General features: G+C 36.9%; 1 protein-coding gene across 1 annotated transcript; it reads right to left on the reverse strand.

Moving 5' to 3' along the window:
* On the reverse strand, positions 6,427 to 14,216 carry LOC107613699. The gene is made up of 6 exons (XM_016315808.2): positions 14,031 to 14,216; positions 13,377 to 13,439; positions 13,186 to 13,233; positions 13,051 to 13,104; positions 6,696 to 6,750; positions 6,427 to 6,578 (listed from the first exon to the last, which is right to left on the reverse strand). The coding sequence occupies exons 1-6, from the start codon at positions 14,118 to 14,120 to the stop codon at positions 6,535 to 6,537; spliced, it is 354 nt and encodes a 117-aa protein (XP_016171294.1). The 5' UTR covers positions 14,121 to 14,216; the 3' UTR covers positions 6,427 to 6,534.

Raw genomic sequence — 14,707 nt, forward strand, 5'->3', positions numbered from 1 at the left:
ACACTTTGCACCCTAATTTATCTTCAAGCCTCAGAATATCATTGAAATTAGCACCAATAATCATCAGAACCCCAAATTTTAATTTCAATTCAGATAATTTAGACCAAACCTCCAACTTTTCCCTCTATCATGGGTTCCGTACACAGCACAAATCAACCATTCATCTTTATTTCTTTGAAAAAATCCAAAATAGTTAGACCCCTGGTACCTCTAAGGATATAAAATTTCTCAACAAAGTCCGCATTAATGTTCCAAAAATTTAATTTCATTCTAGAAAAGATCTTACCCCTGTTTCCTGAGAGCTCTAACGGCCCCTGCCATGTCCCTTTGGAGTTGCCTTAGCCTTCCTCCCTCTTGCCCTTAGATCATATATTTTTCCTCCCTTTTACTGCCCATATTTAACAAGAGAAGCCAATGGCATGTCTTCCTCACTTCATCAAACACCATGCCCGCCTCCACAGAAATTTTCTTCACGGTCGCTACTTCTTCAAAGGACCTGGAGATTTTCTCTCATGGATAACCAATCGGGGAACAATTATCACTCTCATTCACCCCCCTGTTTCTCACTAGATTCACCAGACTCAATGCTATCGTTATACCCTAAAATAATAGTCTTCTGGTGCATATGGTAAGAAGAAGTGCATGACCCAAACCTGAGTGAGTAAGGGCAAGACCCGCTCGACAGTTTTCTCTTTAGGTTCACTATTTTCCCAGCCCAATCTGAAGTTATCATGGCCTCTATAACATTGGGCCTCTCTAAACCCAAACCAATATATTCAACCATCTGCAACTCTAAATTTGAATTAGCCTCCCAAATCTCCTTTACATCATTTAATCTCATACCATTTTTTTCGTTAATGACCTCTTCAGGGAGATAATCATATCTCCACTAAGCACTATACCCCGCATCCTTACTAACACCATCCAGTCACCTCTGCATTAAATCACTGACAAGTGGGTCTCACCCAACACATAGTCTTCCTTCTTCTTCGAAGAGACTAGACTTTTAGACTGCCGACTCCATGGAAGACTCCTTTGAAGCATCATCACTGCCAAGAACTTTGCTTGAACCAGGATTAATCTCAAGCCCAAATTCACCATCACATATTGTATTTCTAGGGTAGATCTTCATACTATAGATTTCAATCCAAACTCCCTCACAAAAACTTCGAATTTCTTGTTCCAATCCTTCACCAAGACTCACTCATATATTAGTTCCCACTAGTAGGAATTTATCAAAATTCTTGCAGCACAAAAGGAACAGTTGTTCTTTGTTAAGTCTTCCATTGTGACAAGATTGTCCTATATCCTTCTAATATTCCAGAATATTTTCTCAGATCACAAGTGCACCGAAAGTCCAATAAGCTCCACTCGAATTCTTCTAGATAAATTTCACGTGAAGCCCTAATAGGAATTGAGATCATCGAAGAATTCATTAAGCATTGGATCATTAAGAGCGTTGTCCCTGAACTTTATGCTTTCAAGCGTAATCAGACATCTATAGGGTCCAATGTCTCTTCCTCAGCATATTCATCAATGAACTGAGCTTGATATGGTCAATTTTTGATGATACAATACTTCTGCTCAATATATCAACTTGCTTTTCGGAGGTTACCCTGTCCACAACCTTTTTGTCCTCCCTATAACCATCAGTGTTCTTTGTCCCGTCCCTAACTGTTGCCAACATGTTTTTCTCCTCTATCTGCCTTTTCTTCTCTACATAGTCTGTTGACTCGTTCTGGTGGTGGTTAATCTTTCTTTCGCTCTGATCATCATTCTTCTTAGCTCTCCATGCATTCAACCGTATGCTATTTTCATCCCATTTGTCTTAGTTATATTGCATAAACCTTGTATTCAAAAATTCGTTCCTTCTACCCTTAATGGACACACTGTTCATTCGTGCCACTACCCTTGAAACCTCCCCCAAAGAATCAACCCTACAAAAGTAAACGGTCGTAAGTGTCCTTTCCTTTTTTTTTCTTCAAATATACACGTCCATGATGCCTCCTGCTCACCCAAAATCCCTATATAGAACACTACTGCTTATTTCGTCTACTAGGTTATCAACGAACATCGAGTGCATTGTCTTTTCCAAGTCCATTGGTTAAAGAAGAAGACTTCGGCTTGGTTGATTAAACTTGATTTTCATAAGGCTTATGACAGGGACAGATGGAGTGTTGTAGATGTAGTGTTGGAGAATATGGGGTTCGGGAAAAAGTGGAGAGAGTGGATTTGTGTGAGCCTCACGACAGCATCCATGTCCATTTTAGTGAACGGAACACCAACCATTCCATTTAAGTTACATAAGGGCTTACGTCAGGGTGATCCATTATCCTTATTCTTATTTGTTCTAGTTGGTCAAGTGTTGAATAGTATGCTTGGAAGGTTGTCTGAAATTGGGAGAATAAAACCATTGGAGATAGGTAGAGACAAGATAGAAATCTCACACTTACAGTTCGCAGACGACACAATCTTGTGTTGTCCTTGTGACGTTGAGTCTGTGATGAACTATAAGAGGATCTTTCAGGGCTTTGAGATTATGTCTGGTTTAAAGATCAATTATGACAAATCTGTGGTCATTGGCATAAACTGTGGAGAGGAGACAATTGATGAAGCGTGTAGTATCTTGGAGTGCAACAAAGCTATACTTCCGATCCGGTATTTGGGGATTCCTCTAGGGGCGAATCCAAAATGTGTGAAGACATGGGATCCTATTATAAAGAAGGTAAAGGAAAGACTTAAGGGTTGGGAAGGAAAGTTTTTAACAAAGGTAGGTAAACTAGTCCTTATAAAGGCTGTCCTAAATAACCTTCCTATGTATTACCTTAGCATGTTCAAAATTTCTAAGGCTGTTGCTACAAGATTGTTTCTCTACAGTCAAGATTTTTTTGGAGTAAGACAGATGGTGGAAAGGGTATGCCAACGGTAAAGTGGAGTGTTGTACAAAAACCAAAAAAACAAGGAGGTTTAGGGGTGGGAGACATATCTTTGAAGAATACTGCTCTATTGTTTAAGTTGTGGTGGAGGTTCAATAAGGAGGAATGTTTAAGTGGTGGTGGAGGTTCAATAAGGAGGAATGTCCGCTTTGGAAGAAAGTAGTTTGGTCTTGCAATAACCTTGATGGTGGTATGTCTTTTGAAAATCAAAATTTGAAGAGAACTGGGGGTGTATGGGCTGACATTGGCAACATACGTATGAGTGAGAGCAGTCTTATGGGTATATATCAAAAGGGTCTTCAATTGCAAGTGGGTAACGGAACTAAAACCAAATTCTGGCACGACCTTTGGGTACAGGAAGGTAGATTGAAAGAGGTATTCCCAAGTCTTTATAGGATGACGCTGAACAAGAAGTGCTCAATCAGTGAGTGTGGCATTTGGGATGGTTATATTTGGAGATGGAGCCTACAATGGAGAAGAGCTTTATGGGAATGGGAAGAACAAGACCTTGTAAAGCTTCTTGTAATTTTGTCAAAAATCGGAATTAGACAAGAAGAGGTGGACACTTTGAAATGGAAGCATCACAAGCAAGGTAATTTTTCTGTTAAATCTTTTTTAGATGTGGTATATAAGAATAAGGAGATAGGAGTGGAACCCAATATGTATAATTTCACGAAACAATTATGGAAAAGTATTGTGCCTCCACGGGTTGAGTTGCTGATGTGGTTTGTAATTTTGGAAAGAATGAATACTAGAGATAGATTATATAAGTTAAGATTGTACTAGAAGCGGAATCCTTTTGTGTCTTATGTAAGGATAGGTTGGAGACAGTACATCACTTATTTTTTTCATGTGATCGTATATGAAAGTTGTGGGGATCAATCTTGGTGGATTGGAGTGTGATTTGGGTTTGGCCAGGAACTACCAAAGAATGCTTTGAGGTGTAGATGGATAGAAAGATATGGAAAGATTTGAAAGAAGTGTGGATGGTGTTATTTTTTTCTGTAATATAGTGCACATGGAGATGTAGAAATAACATTGTCTTTACTAATAGAATGTTGGTATTAGAGAAGTTAAAGGAGGAAGTTATAGAATGCACAAATTAATGGTGTCAAGATAGACAATATAGGAGTAATTGATGTTCTTATGAGTGTAAATATGAAGTCTAAGGTAAATAAGAAGACATATGAAGTTTATCTTTGATGCATGATTTACTGATCTATGGAAAAAGCCAATAATTCTGCAGAGTAAAAGTTGGAAGGAGAATGATCATGATTTGATGTTGTATATCTAATCAGGTTCATCTTGAAATGTCTTTGAAGGAGCTAAAATCATTATATTATTTCGCTCCCTATTTGCTGTTTAATGCTAATTTTTATGTTTTCTTTGTAGTTGTTGCCTTGTTTTTGTTGCTGTTTTTTGGAACTACGCCCACTTTGTTTGGAGTTGGATGGAGATGTAATTATCTAAAAAATTATTGACAAAAATTGTTAATAAAGTGATAGAAGAATAAAAATAATTAATTTATAATTTTTGAAGGACCAATTTAATTGATAAAATTTTAGTAATAAATTTAAAGAACAATCCATCTTTAAGAGACTAATTTAACTATTAAATCGTTATACAAAAAGGATAAAATTCATATGTTGATTAAATGATTAGCAATGTTTCCAAAAATGATTATAAATTGTCATCCAGAAGCTGTAAGCAATCCCCATTATGCTATTTTGTCCATTTTTCTTCACCATTTCCAAAAGTGAAATCGTTGTCCATTTACACTCATGATTGTGAGTAATGGTGATAAAAAACAAAAAAAAAACATGAATTAAAATTGAATAAAAAAAAAATCTATTGAAATTAATAGTTAACAAAAAGATAGATTATTGAAATTGAATACAAAGAGAATCACTCAACTTTCTATTCAATTTATTGATGTAATAAAAAAAGGACTCTTCAACCTAACTTATTCATATTATAGTTTTATCACGAACAAAAAAAAAGTTTTCACACCTTTAATCACTTAATATGTGACAACTATAATAGTTTATGAAATATTTATAACCTATTACTAGATTAAAACAAAGAAAACCCTAAACCCATAAACATAAAGCCTAATTTAGTAACTAAATAAATAAAATTAAAATACATCAAATTAAATTGAACATTCTAAAAATATAAACTAATAACTTCTAAATAATATTTGAACTTTTCCTATTACAAACATTTGAAGTACGTTTCAAAGGGTTTTTTTGGATATGAATAACCTGATTTTCCATCTAAAATCAATCCAATTCGATTATATTGGTTCTGAATTTAATAGGTAATCGGATACAATCGAGTCAAGTCTGATTCAACCCAATCTTAATTGGTTTGAGTATTAGTTCTGGATTAAATTTAATCGGTTTAATTCTCATTTTACCCAAAATCCAAACTAACCCAACGTAATACCTTTAATTGCAAGACATGAAATCACCAATTTTATTTGGTGACATAACAATAGAATGACCAATAGTATGAACACATTTTAATATTCTATTTTGCCAGAAAATAATCATATCCATAAATTTTTGAAATCAGATTATAATCAAAATGAATAATTTTAAGCAGAAAAAACTTATAAGTGAAACCACTATTTTGAAACTTATAAACAGAAGTATTATTTTTAAATTGTAATAATTTTATGAATTTAACTTCAAGTATCAAATATTAAATAATATAAACTATTATTTCAAATCAATTTTTGTAATTATACCACTTAAAAATATTTTTTTCACACATTCGAAAACCAATACATGATCTTAAAACCAATATTGTTAGCTAAGATATCCAAGTATATTAATTCTCATATGATCGATTATTTTAAAAAATAATTATATAAATAAAATAAAAATATTATTTGTACACTAAAATTAACTACTATATGTACAAATACATATAGTTTAACTTATTTTCTATATGTATTTTTATATTCTAACATGTATTTTATGCTAGTAACTAATTTTAATATACACCTAGCATGATAGTCCATAAAATTAGGTAACAACTCACATGCATTCTCAAATTATTTAACGGTTCGTAAATATTAACTTCATACGAAGACAACATAAATTCACCATAAAATTATTAAAATGTTTAATTTTTAAGCATTCCCAAATACGTACTAATTCTACCATTTATACCAATGATCACCATATATTACAACATCAACTACATAAATTACATGATGCAATTGTGCATATCACAATAAGTTCTTAATTTAAAATCTGTACACCATTTTTGCCAAAAACAAAAAAAGGCCAACGACACGACGAGAGGATCACTCTTTTTCTTTAATTTTTACTATTAATAATTTATCGCCTTTTATCTTCCAGGAGGAGAAAAAAAACAATGAAGATAATGGTGAAAAAGAAGAGGCAAACACGAATCATAATCCCAATAAGTCTTTTACAGCATATAGCTACAAGTTCAAATCATTGGTCTTTTGCTAATATCACAAATTCAACTTTCCTTTATTGTTGAAAAACAACGAAAGGTCATACCTACACAGGTATCAGAACAATGATTGTCAGCACATCATGAAAAGACTGATTTGCTGCTTTTACTCGTTAGATGGAGAATCCTCTGGTGGAACGCTTCCCCCTTCTACAGAAACAACGGAATTCGCTTAGTCAGTTTGTTTCGATGATGCTAAAAAAAGGGAATCGAAGATAACCAACCAGTTTCATTGAACAATGTAAGCTTTTGAAATAATAGACATACCTTCTCCTTCACGAGCATAGGGAGATTTCCGGTAGCGTGTTTGTTGTTGTGTTGGCTGAAATTGGCAAATGTGTGATTAGATTTAACTTTGTTCAAATATGAAAAGTAGGTGATTAGGGGATTTGAGGCTTTAAGTTTTCAGCAATTTATTTATTTATTTATTGAATTACTAAAGAGCACGTGTGGTAACTAATATGCCTAAACAAAACTATGGTATCAAGGTTAATTTGTTTAGATTTTCTTTTTTGCTGATAGTGAAGTGTGCAGAAGCTATGAAGACATCTGAAATTTACCAACTATGATTCTACCATTGCAATGCAAAGCAACAACAAAGTAGAAATGCCGCAGAAGCTGCTCCCAATTGTAAAATTAAGTTTCTGTTGGATTAACTTATTTATGTTTATAAAATCTTATCATCGGAAGTTTCCTAGAGAAAAAGGGAAATGCTAATCATATAACTCACAAGCAAGCAACAACTAACAGTTACAACCCTACGTTTTTCTCCCTAATGTCTCTACATATTTGGAAGGGTATTTTATAGGAAAATGTGTAGTTGTTGGTTGCTTTTGGGTAGTATAGTTAGCATTTATCGACAATAACTTTAGGGAAAAAGGAATGTTCCTTAGAAGAAAGGATTTTTTTTGGGGGGGGGAGGGGGGAGGAGGCAGTTAACAAATAAGCTCTGAATCGCACAATGAAATTTTCACCATCCAATGCGCATTACCATTATTTGCTTATATTTTAGTTATCCATGTTGGGAATAAGAGTATTTTTACTCTTCACTCTTACTGACATAGCTTGATGTATGGTTAGTTAAGTTAATATCCTTATTAAGGACTCAGTTGTATTTTCTCTATGCTGACTAGGACTAGTTAGTTACATTGTTAGCAGTAGAAGTAGCTATTAGGCCTTTACTATATATATAGTCTAACTGTATAGTGTAAAGGTGTGATTCCCCATTATAACAAAATCACTTCCATTCACATACTTCTCTCACTCAATTTCTCCCTCACCTCTATGGAAGCACACAGAAATTCACACCTCTAAGCTCATTTCATCATGGTGCAGTGAACGTGGATCGAGGTGGTGTGCGACAAGAAAGTTTGAGATCGTGGCTAGTGGGTGTGATTTTGAATTCTTCTTTGGATTTTTTGATCTGCAATTTGGTGCCATGGAAGCGTCACACCAAAATTCCAAGGTTAAGGTGAATCCAAGCACGTATAGTGCTGAATCAGTTGCTGCATTCATGAATCAAATTACAGAATTGCAATCTGTGCTCCGAAAGGCTCGTGGAACCTCAAATCCGAGCGCAAATCCTGCCAGTCCTTACTTCCTCCATCCTTTCGCAAATCCTGGTACCTCTATCACTCCTGTTATCATCACTGGTTCGAATTATAATGACTGGTGTAGATCTATGACTTTAGCCCTAAATGCTAAAAATAAACTGCAATTTGTTGACGGAACTATCAAGTAACCTAGCGAATCTGATGTAATGTTTGAACAATAGGAGATATGTAACACTTACGTTGTGGCTTGGATAAACTTGTCTTTAAGTCGTGACATCTCACGTAGTGTAATCTGGAATAATTTGGCTTATGACCTCTGGAGAGACCTGAAAAGGAGATACTATCATGGAGATCGTTTTGGTTCGCTGAATTAGAGGAAGAACTATATGTTGTGAGGCAAGGATAGTTGTCAGTGACAAATTACTTTACTAAACTGAAAGGACTTTGGGAAGATCTAGACAGTTTTTAACCAGTTCCTTCATGTGATTGTGGTGAGACTTGTAAGTGTGGACTTGGAGTGATGCAAAAATACAGCACAGAAGGCTATGTGGTAAGGTTCTCAAGAGGATTAAGCGAACAGTTCAGTGGAGTTCGATCGCAAATTATGTTAATGGATCCTTTGCCACACATTGATTCCACCCTTTCCCTGCTTACACAGCAAGAAAGGCAGCTTGTCAGTATTGATGGTGGACCAAGGATACTCTTAAATGCCTCCCAAGCACAGCGCCAAAGCAGTGCACGAACTAGTGAAGGGAACCCTGCCAGAAATTCTGAAAATGCCTATAGAGGACGAGGTCGAGGCAGGTTCAGTGGTGGAAGAGGACAAGGGCGAGGATGAGTGCAATGTACATATTGTGGGAAGGCAGGACACACAATTGATGTGTGCTATAAGAAGCACGGTCTGCCACCACACCTCAAGGAAAGGTACAGTGATGGTGCTGCAATTATGCAGCCACTGAAGAGACTCGTGATGAAGACAGTGCAGACCAAACGCACAAGGTTGATAATCAGGTTCTGGAGTTCACTCAGGATCAAAAGCTTGCTTTACTTGCTCTCCTTCAACACCAAGAGGTGCAGCATATTCATAGCACCAACCAAATTAACACACAAGCTCCAACAATGAGGGGTAAAAGAGTGGTTCAAATTTTACACTTTAAATCACCCGTGTTGGCAGAGATCAGTGGTTATGAAACAGGAAAATCGAAATCTTGTGTGATTGACACTGGTGCAACAGATCATGTGTCATATTCACTTCAAGATTTAGATTCTTATTTCCATATCCCACCTGTAATAGTGAGACTCCCCAATGGATCATACACTATCAGCAGTATAATGGGGACTGTCTCTTTCACTAATGACCTATACCTCACAAATACACTATATATACCTACCTTCAACTTCAAACTTATTTCTGTTTCATCACTCACTACAAATTTAAAATGTGAATTGAAAATTTCTGATGATGTTTGTGAAGTACAGGATTTGTCAAAGATGATTGGAGTAGCTAGAGTTGCTGATGGACTTTACATTCTACAAAACTGGGCACATCATGCATTCCATATAGCACCACAGATTAGTGCACCTCCGACAATAAACAATGTAGTCTGCACATCATGCATTCCATATAGCACCACAGATTAGTGCACCTCCGACAATAAACAATGTAGTCTCAAGTAGCACATGGCATAATAGGCTAGGGCATCTACCCTAAACTAGAATGCTTGTAATGAAAGAAAAATTTCCCTTCATAGCAAATCACATAAGGATCCTTGTGATCCATTTCACTGTGGTAAGCAAAAACGGCTGCCATTTCCTCTTAGTTCTAGTACATCAAATTTTTGTTTTGATCTTGTTCATATAGATATTTGGGGACCATTGAGTGTACCTTCCCTTAGTGGACACAAATAATTTTTTACTGTTGTTGATGACACAAGTAGATTTACCTGGATTTACCTTATGAAACGAAAATCAGAGGCTTCTAATTTAGTTAAAGCATTTGTTCAGTTTGTAAAAACTCAGTTTGAAAAATCAGTTAAGGCCGTTCGGTCAGACAATGGACCAGAATTTACATTGCTTTCTTTCTATGCTTCAAATGGTATTACTCATCAAACCTCTTGTGTGGAAACACCACAACAAACTGGAATCATAGAAAGAAAGCATCGACATATCTTAGAAGTGGCCCGAAGCCTCATGTTTCAGTCACACATCTCTGCTTGTTTTTGGAACTATGCTGTTAAGCATGCAGTGCACCTCATAAACAGATATCCAGGTAGCCTTCTTAAAGATCAGTCTCCCTTTGAAGTTTTGCATAACAAACTTCCTTATATTTCCCATCTCAAGGTATTTGGATGTCTTGTTTATGTGAGCACCTTGACTGCCCATCAATCTAAATTGGATTCATGAGCACATAAATGTTGCTTTCTTGGATATCAAGAGGGTACCAAAGGTTACTTGTTAATTGATTTACGAACTAGAAAAATTTTCATCTCTCGTAATGCCATCTTTTAGGAAAATCATTTTCCTTTCTTACATGCAACACACCAACTTCCACCGAGCCCCCTGCACTGATGTATGTCCCTTCTTTAGATCCGTTCTCTTATGACATTCCATTGCATGATTCAGCTTCATTAGACTCTAATGTTCATTCTCGTCCTCCGGACTTCTCTTTACATGAATGCACTAGTTTTGGCACTGACGACACTCCTGAGGTTTCCTCTCCATTAGGTCTTGAATCAAATGATTCACCATTCCCCTCATCTCACACACCTACCTTTCCGCATGACACATCCCCATCATTGCCTCCTCCACCTGTAGGTCCCGAGTTCGAGTCAGTTTCCCAGCTCATTCGTCCCATTCTTAGGAGATCAACTAGAGACCATAGGCCACCCTCTTATCTTCAGGATTATCATTGTGTGAATTCCATCAGTGGCACTAGTACTCATTGCAAATATCCATTTACAGTATCATATCAAAATTTAAGTCACAGTTTTCAAAGGTTCTCTATGGCCATCTCCCAAAATACCGAACCACAGACTTTTAGGGATGCTGTGTCTCAACAATGTTGGAGGAGCGCCATTAAAGCTGAGCTGGATCCTCTTGAGCAGAATCAGACTTGGAAGTTAACTCCTTTGTCGACAGGAAAAACTCCAATAGGTTGCAAGTGGGTCTTTCGGGTTAAATTTAATCCAGACAGCACCATTGAACGGCACAAGGCCAGGCTTGTTGCCAAAGGTTTTATCCAAATTCCAGGAGTTGATTATATTGATACCTTCAGTCCCATTGTGAAAGTCACCACACTACGCGTTGTTCTTTCTTTGGCAGCTGTCAAAAATTGGTTTCTCAAGCAATTGGATGTTAATACAGCTTTCTTCCATGGAGAGCTTGATAAAGAAGTCTACATGACACTCCCTCCAGGTCTTGATGTTGCTAAGCGAGGGTTGGTTTGTCGCTTGAAGAAGTCCCTTTATGGCTTGAAGCAGGCTAACCGTCAATGGAACATGAAACTCACTTCTGTGTTACGTGGGGCTGGTTTTGCTCAGTCTAGACTTGACCATTCTTTGTTCACTAAGCACTGCCCATGGGATTAGCATCATCCTCGTGTACGTCGATGATCTCATCCTCACTGGGGATTCTCTTGCTGAAATTAACAACGTTAAGCAACTCCTTGATGATCGTTTCAGCATTAAGGAATTAGGTGATTTGAAATACTTTCTCGGGATGGAGGTGGCTCGTTCTGGCAAGGGCATTATCGTTTATCAGAAGAAATGTTGCCGATTTGCTGAGTGATTATGGGCTGCTTGAGTGCAAACCGAGCTCTACCCCTATGGACTATGCTTGCAAGCTCACCAAGGACAGTGGCGAGGTCCTTAAGGATTCGACACCTTTTCAAAAGCTTATCGGATGCCTACTCTACTTGACTAACACAAGGCCTGACATTTGCTTTGCTGTTGGCAAATTTGCTTTGCTGTTGGCAAATTGAGTCAGCACCTTGATCATCCACGATCCGGGCATTTCTCTGCTGCTATGAGGATTCTTAAGTACCTTAAAGGTTGTCCAACTACAGGTCTTTTCTTCTCTTCCACCTCTGACCAGCGCGTTGTCGGATTCTCTAATTCTGACTGGGCCTCTTGCGTTGATTCCCGGAGATTGGTTTCCGGCTATTGCTTCTTCCATGGTTCCTCCCTCATCTCGTGGAAGAGTAAGAAATAATCGACGGTGGCCAAGTCCTCCACTGAAGCAGAGTATCAAGCATTAGCGCATGCTACTTGTGAGGCGCCATGGCTCTTTAATCTGTTCAATGAATTATGGCTCTGACTTTCCAAGTCCATCAACCTCTATTGTGATAGTCAATCGGCGTTGCATTTGGCAGCAAATCCCGTCTTCAATGAACAGACAAAGAACATTGAGGTTGATTGTCATATTACTCGTGAGAAGATGCAGATCGGTCTTACCAGGCTTCTTCCAATTGCTAGTCAAGAGCAGCTTGCTGATATCTTGACGAGAAACCGTTGGTGCCTGGCCCCTTTTCGAAGCTATTTCTCAAGCTTGGACTGCGCGACCTTCACACTCCAAGCTTGCGGGGGGCTGTTGGGGAGTAAGTATTTTTACTCTTCACTCTTACTGACATAGCCTGATGTATGGTTAGTTAAGTTAATATCCTTATTAAGGACTCAGTTGTATTTTCTCTATGCTGACTAGGACTAGTTAGTTACATTGTTAGCAATAGAAGTAGCTGTTAGGCCTTTACTATATATATATATATAGTCTAACTGTATAGTGTAAAGGTGTGATTCACCATTATAACAAAATCACTTCATCAAACTCACATGCTTCTCTCACTCAATTTCTCCCTCGCCTCTATGGGAGCACATAGAAATTCACCTCTCTAAGCTCATTTCATCAATCCGCATGGCACAACCCAGTTTAGCCATTAGACACAAAAGCTTCATATAAATTCAACAACCATAAGGCAGCACACTATTCACACGCATTAGAATAATGAATCTTACTAAACCTTACAAAGCAACATTACCATCTTAAATTCAGGTATGAGAATATTGGTTCAATACCTGTAGTTTAGGTCTAAGTGCTTCAAGTGGTCCCTTAGGCTTCTCGCCACCTTGCTGTTTAATGTGAGAGCACATTCAAGCATAAGAAAAACTAAATATATGCAATTATTACATAGTAGGGTCTGCAAGAAGTACCTTTCCAAGTGCCCAATCAGCGGAATCAAAGTAAGCGCGCTCATGGTCCTGCCATGAGAAGTTGGATTCGGAGTGAAAATTAACATAAGTATATGTTAGTGAACATTAAGAAAATCACAAGTATTGACCATCTTGAATTCAAAAATAGAAGTGACAAATAAATCTACTCATAGAATCCTCGAGTCACATACCTTAGATATGAGAGGTGGCTTTTTGGGCATCATTCCTCCATATTTTTTCTTTATAGCTTCATCCTACAAGGTTTATAAACTAGTAAGGCGGAAAATAACAAATTCTTTTGGCAGTAAACAATCTCATAGTAAAGGGACTATGTTAAGGACTTAGGTATTATGGGGTGCCCAAGGTCTTACATTGAGTAGTATGGATGCTTGATGTTGTATTTATTAAGGAGAGTGGTTCCTCCCTTAGCAGCTAACTTTTAAGATGTGGTTTCCTGTTTCCCACTTTTTTTAGATACTTAACAATGATATCAAAGCCTTGGTTGTCGGCACATGAAAAGGGCTACCTATAGGATGGATTAAAGCAAATACCAAATACTGAAAGCCAGACACCACTGGGTCAGTGTCGATAGAGTTAAGCCTCCGTGGATGTCAGTTCTCTAGGGGCGGTGTATTGTTTAGGGACTTGGGTATTATAGGGTGTCCAAAGTTCCGCATTGGGTAGTATGGAATGCTTGATGTTGTATTTAAGGAGACTGGTACTTCCCCCTTAACAACTTAAGGTGTGTTATTTCCTACATTCCTTAGATACTTAATAGATTATTTCATTGAAGGTCACATTTAACTTTTGATTTAAGAATGCAAGGAGATTGATATGGATACCACCTGCTTCTGGGATGACGGCATGTTACTCGACTCATTAGATGCATTGACATCCATTTGTCGTTGTTCTTTGTTATCCTCTACGTTTGACATGAGGCCCTTTAGTGTGTAAAAACCTGCAGTTTCAAGAATATGTCATCTTAGTAGAAAATTCCTGCTTTAATTATTCTATTTTCATTTTCAGTTGTATGTTTTCAGAATTTTGAAAAGAGAAAAAGAAGTCAAAACAGGAAATAAAAAAGAGAAAACAAGACTTTACTGTTTTTATTTCTTTTTCTTTTCACAATTTTGAAAACATAAACCAGTGAAAATGAAAACAGAAACTAAATTAGCGCTACACTTGCAAATAAGTTCCACACTCTAATAATGACTATAACTTAAAGAGCTCTTTAGATTTCAGAGCAAAGAAAGCATCAGAATCTATAGCAAAGAAGGGGAATTAGGATCAATATTGTCAGACATTCAAGTCAACATTAACAAACTAACTTCATTGAAATATGGGCAAAAGAAATAAACAAGTGTTGATAAAATAGTAAGCAGCCAACATTTCACCCATACCAAGAGACATTGATTTACCAATTAACTTAAAGTATACAAGGTGAACAAAATACACATGTTGACCAAAATAAATTAATAAAAAATATAAAAACTTGTATGGACAGCACAAGAAACAAGCATAT

The sequence above is a fragment of the Arachis ipaensis genome, chromosome B08 (assembly GCF_000816755.2).
Source record: "Arachis ipaensis cultivar K30076 chromosome B08, Araip1.1, whole genome shotgun sequence".
In the NCBI taxonomy this organism is placed as follows: domain Eukaryota; kingdom Viridiplantae; phylum Streptophyta; class Magnoliopsida; order Fabales; family Fabaceae; genus Arachis; species Arachis ipaensis.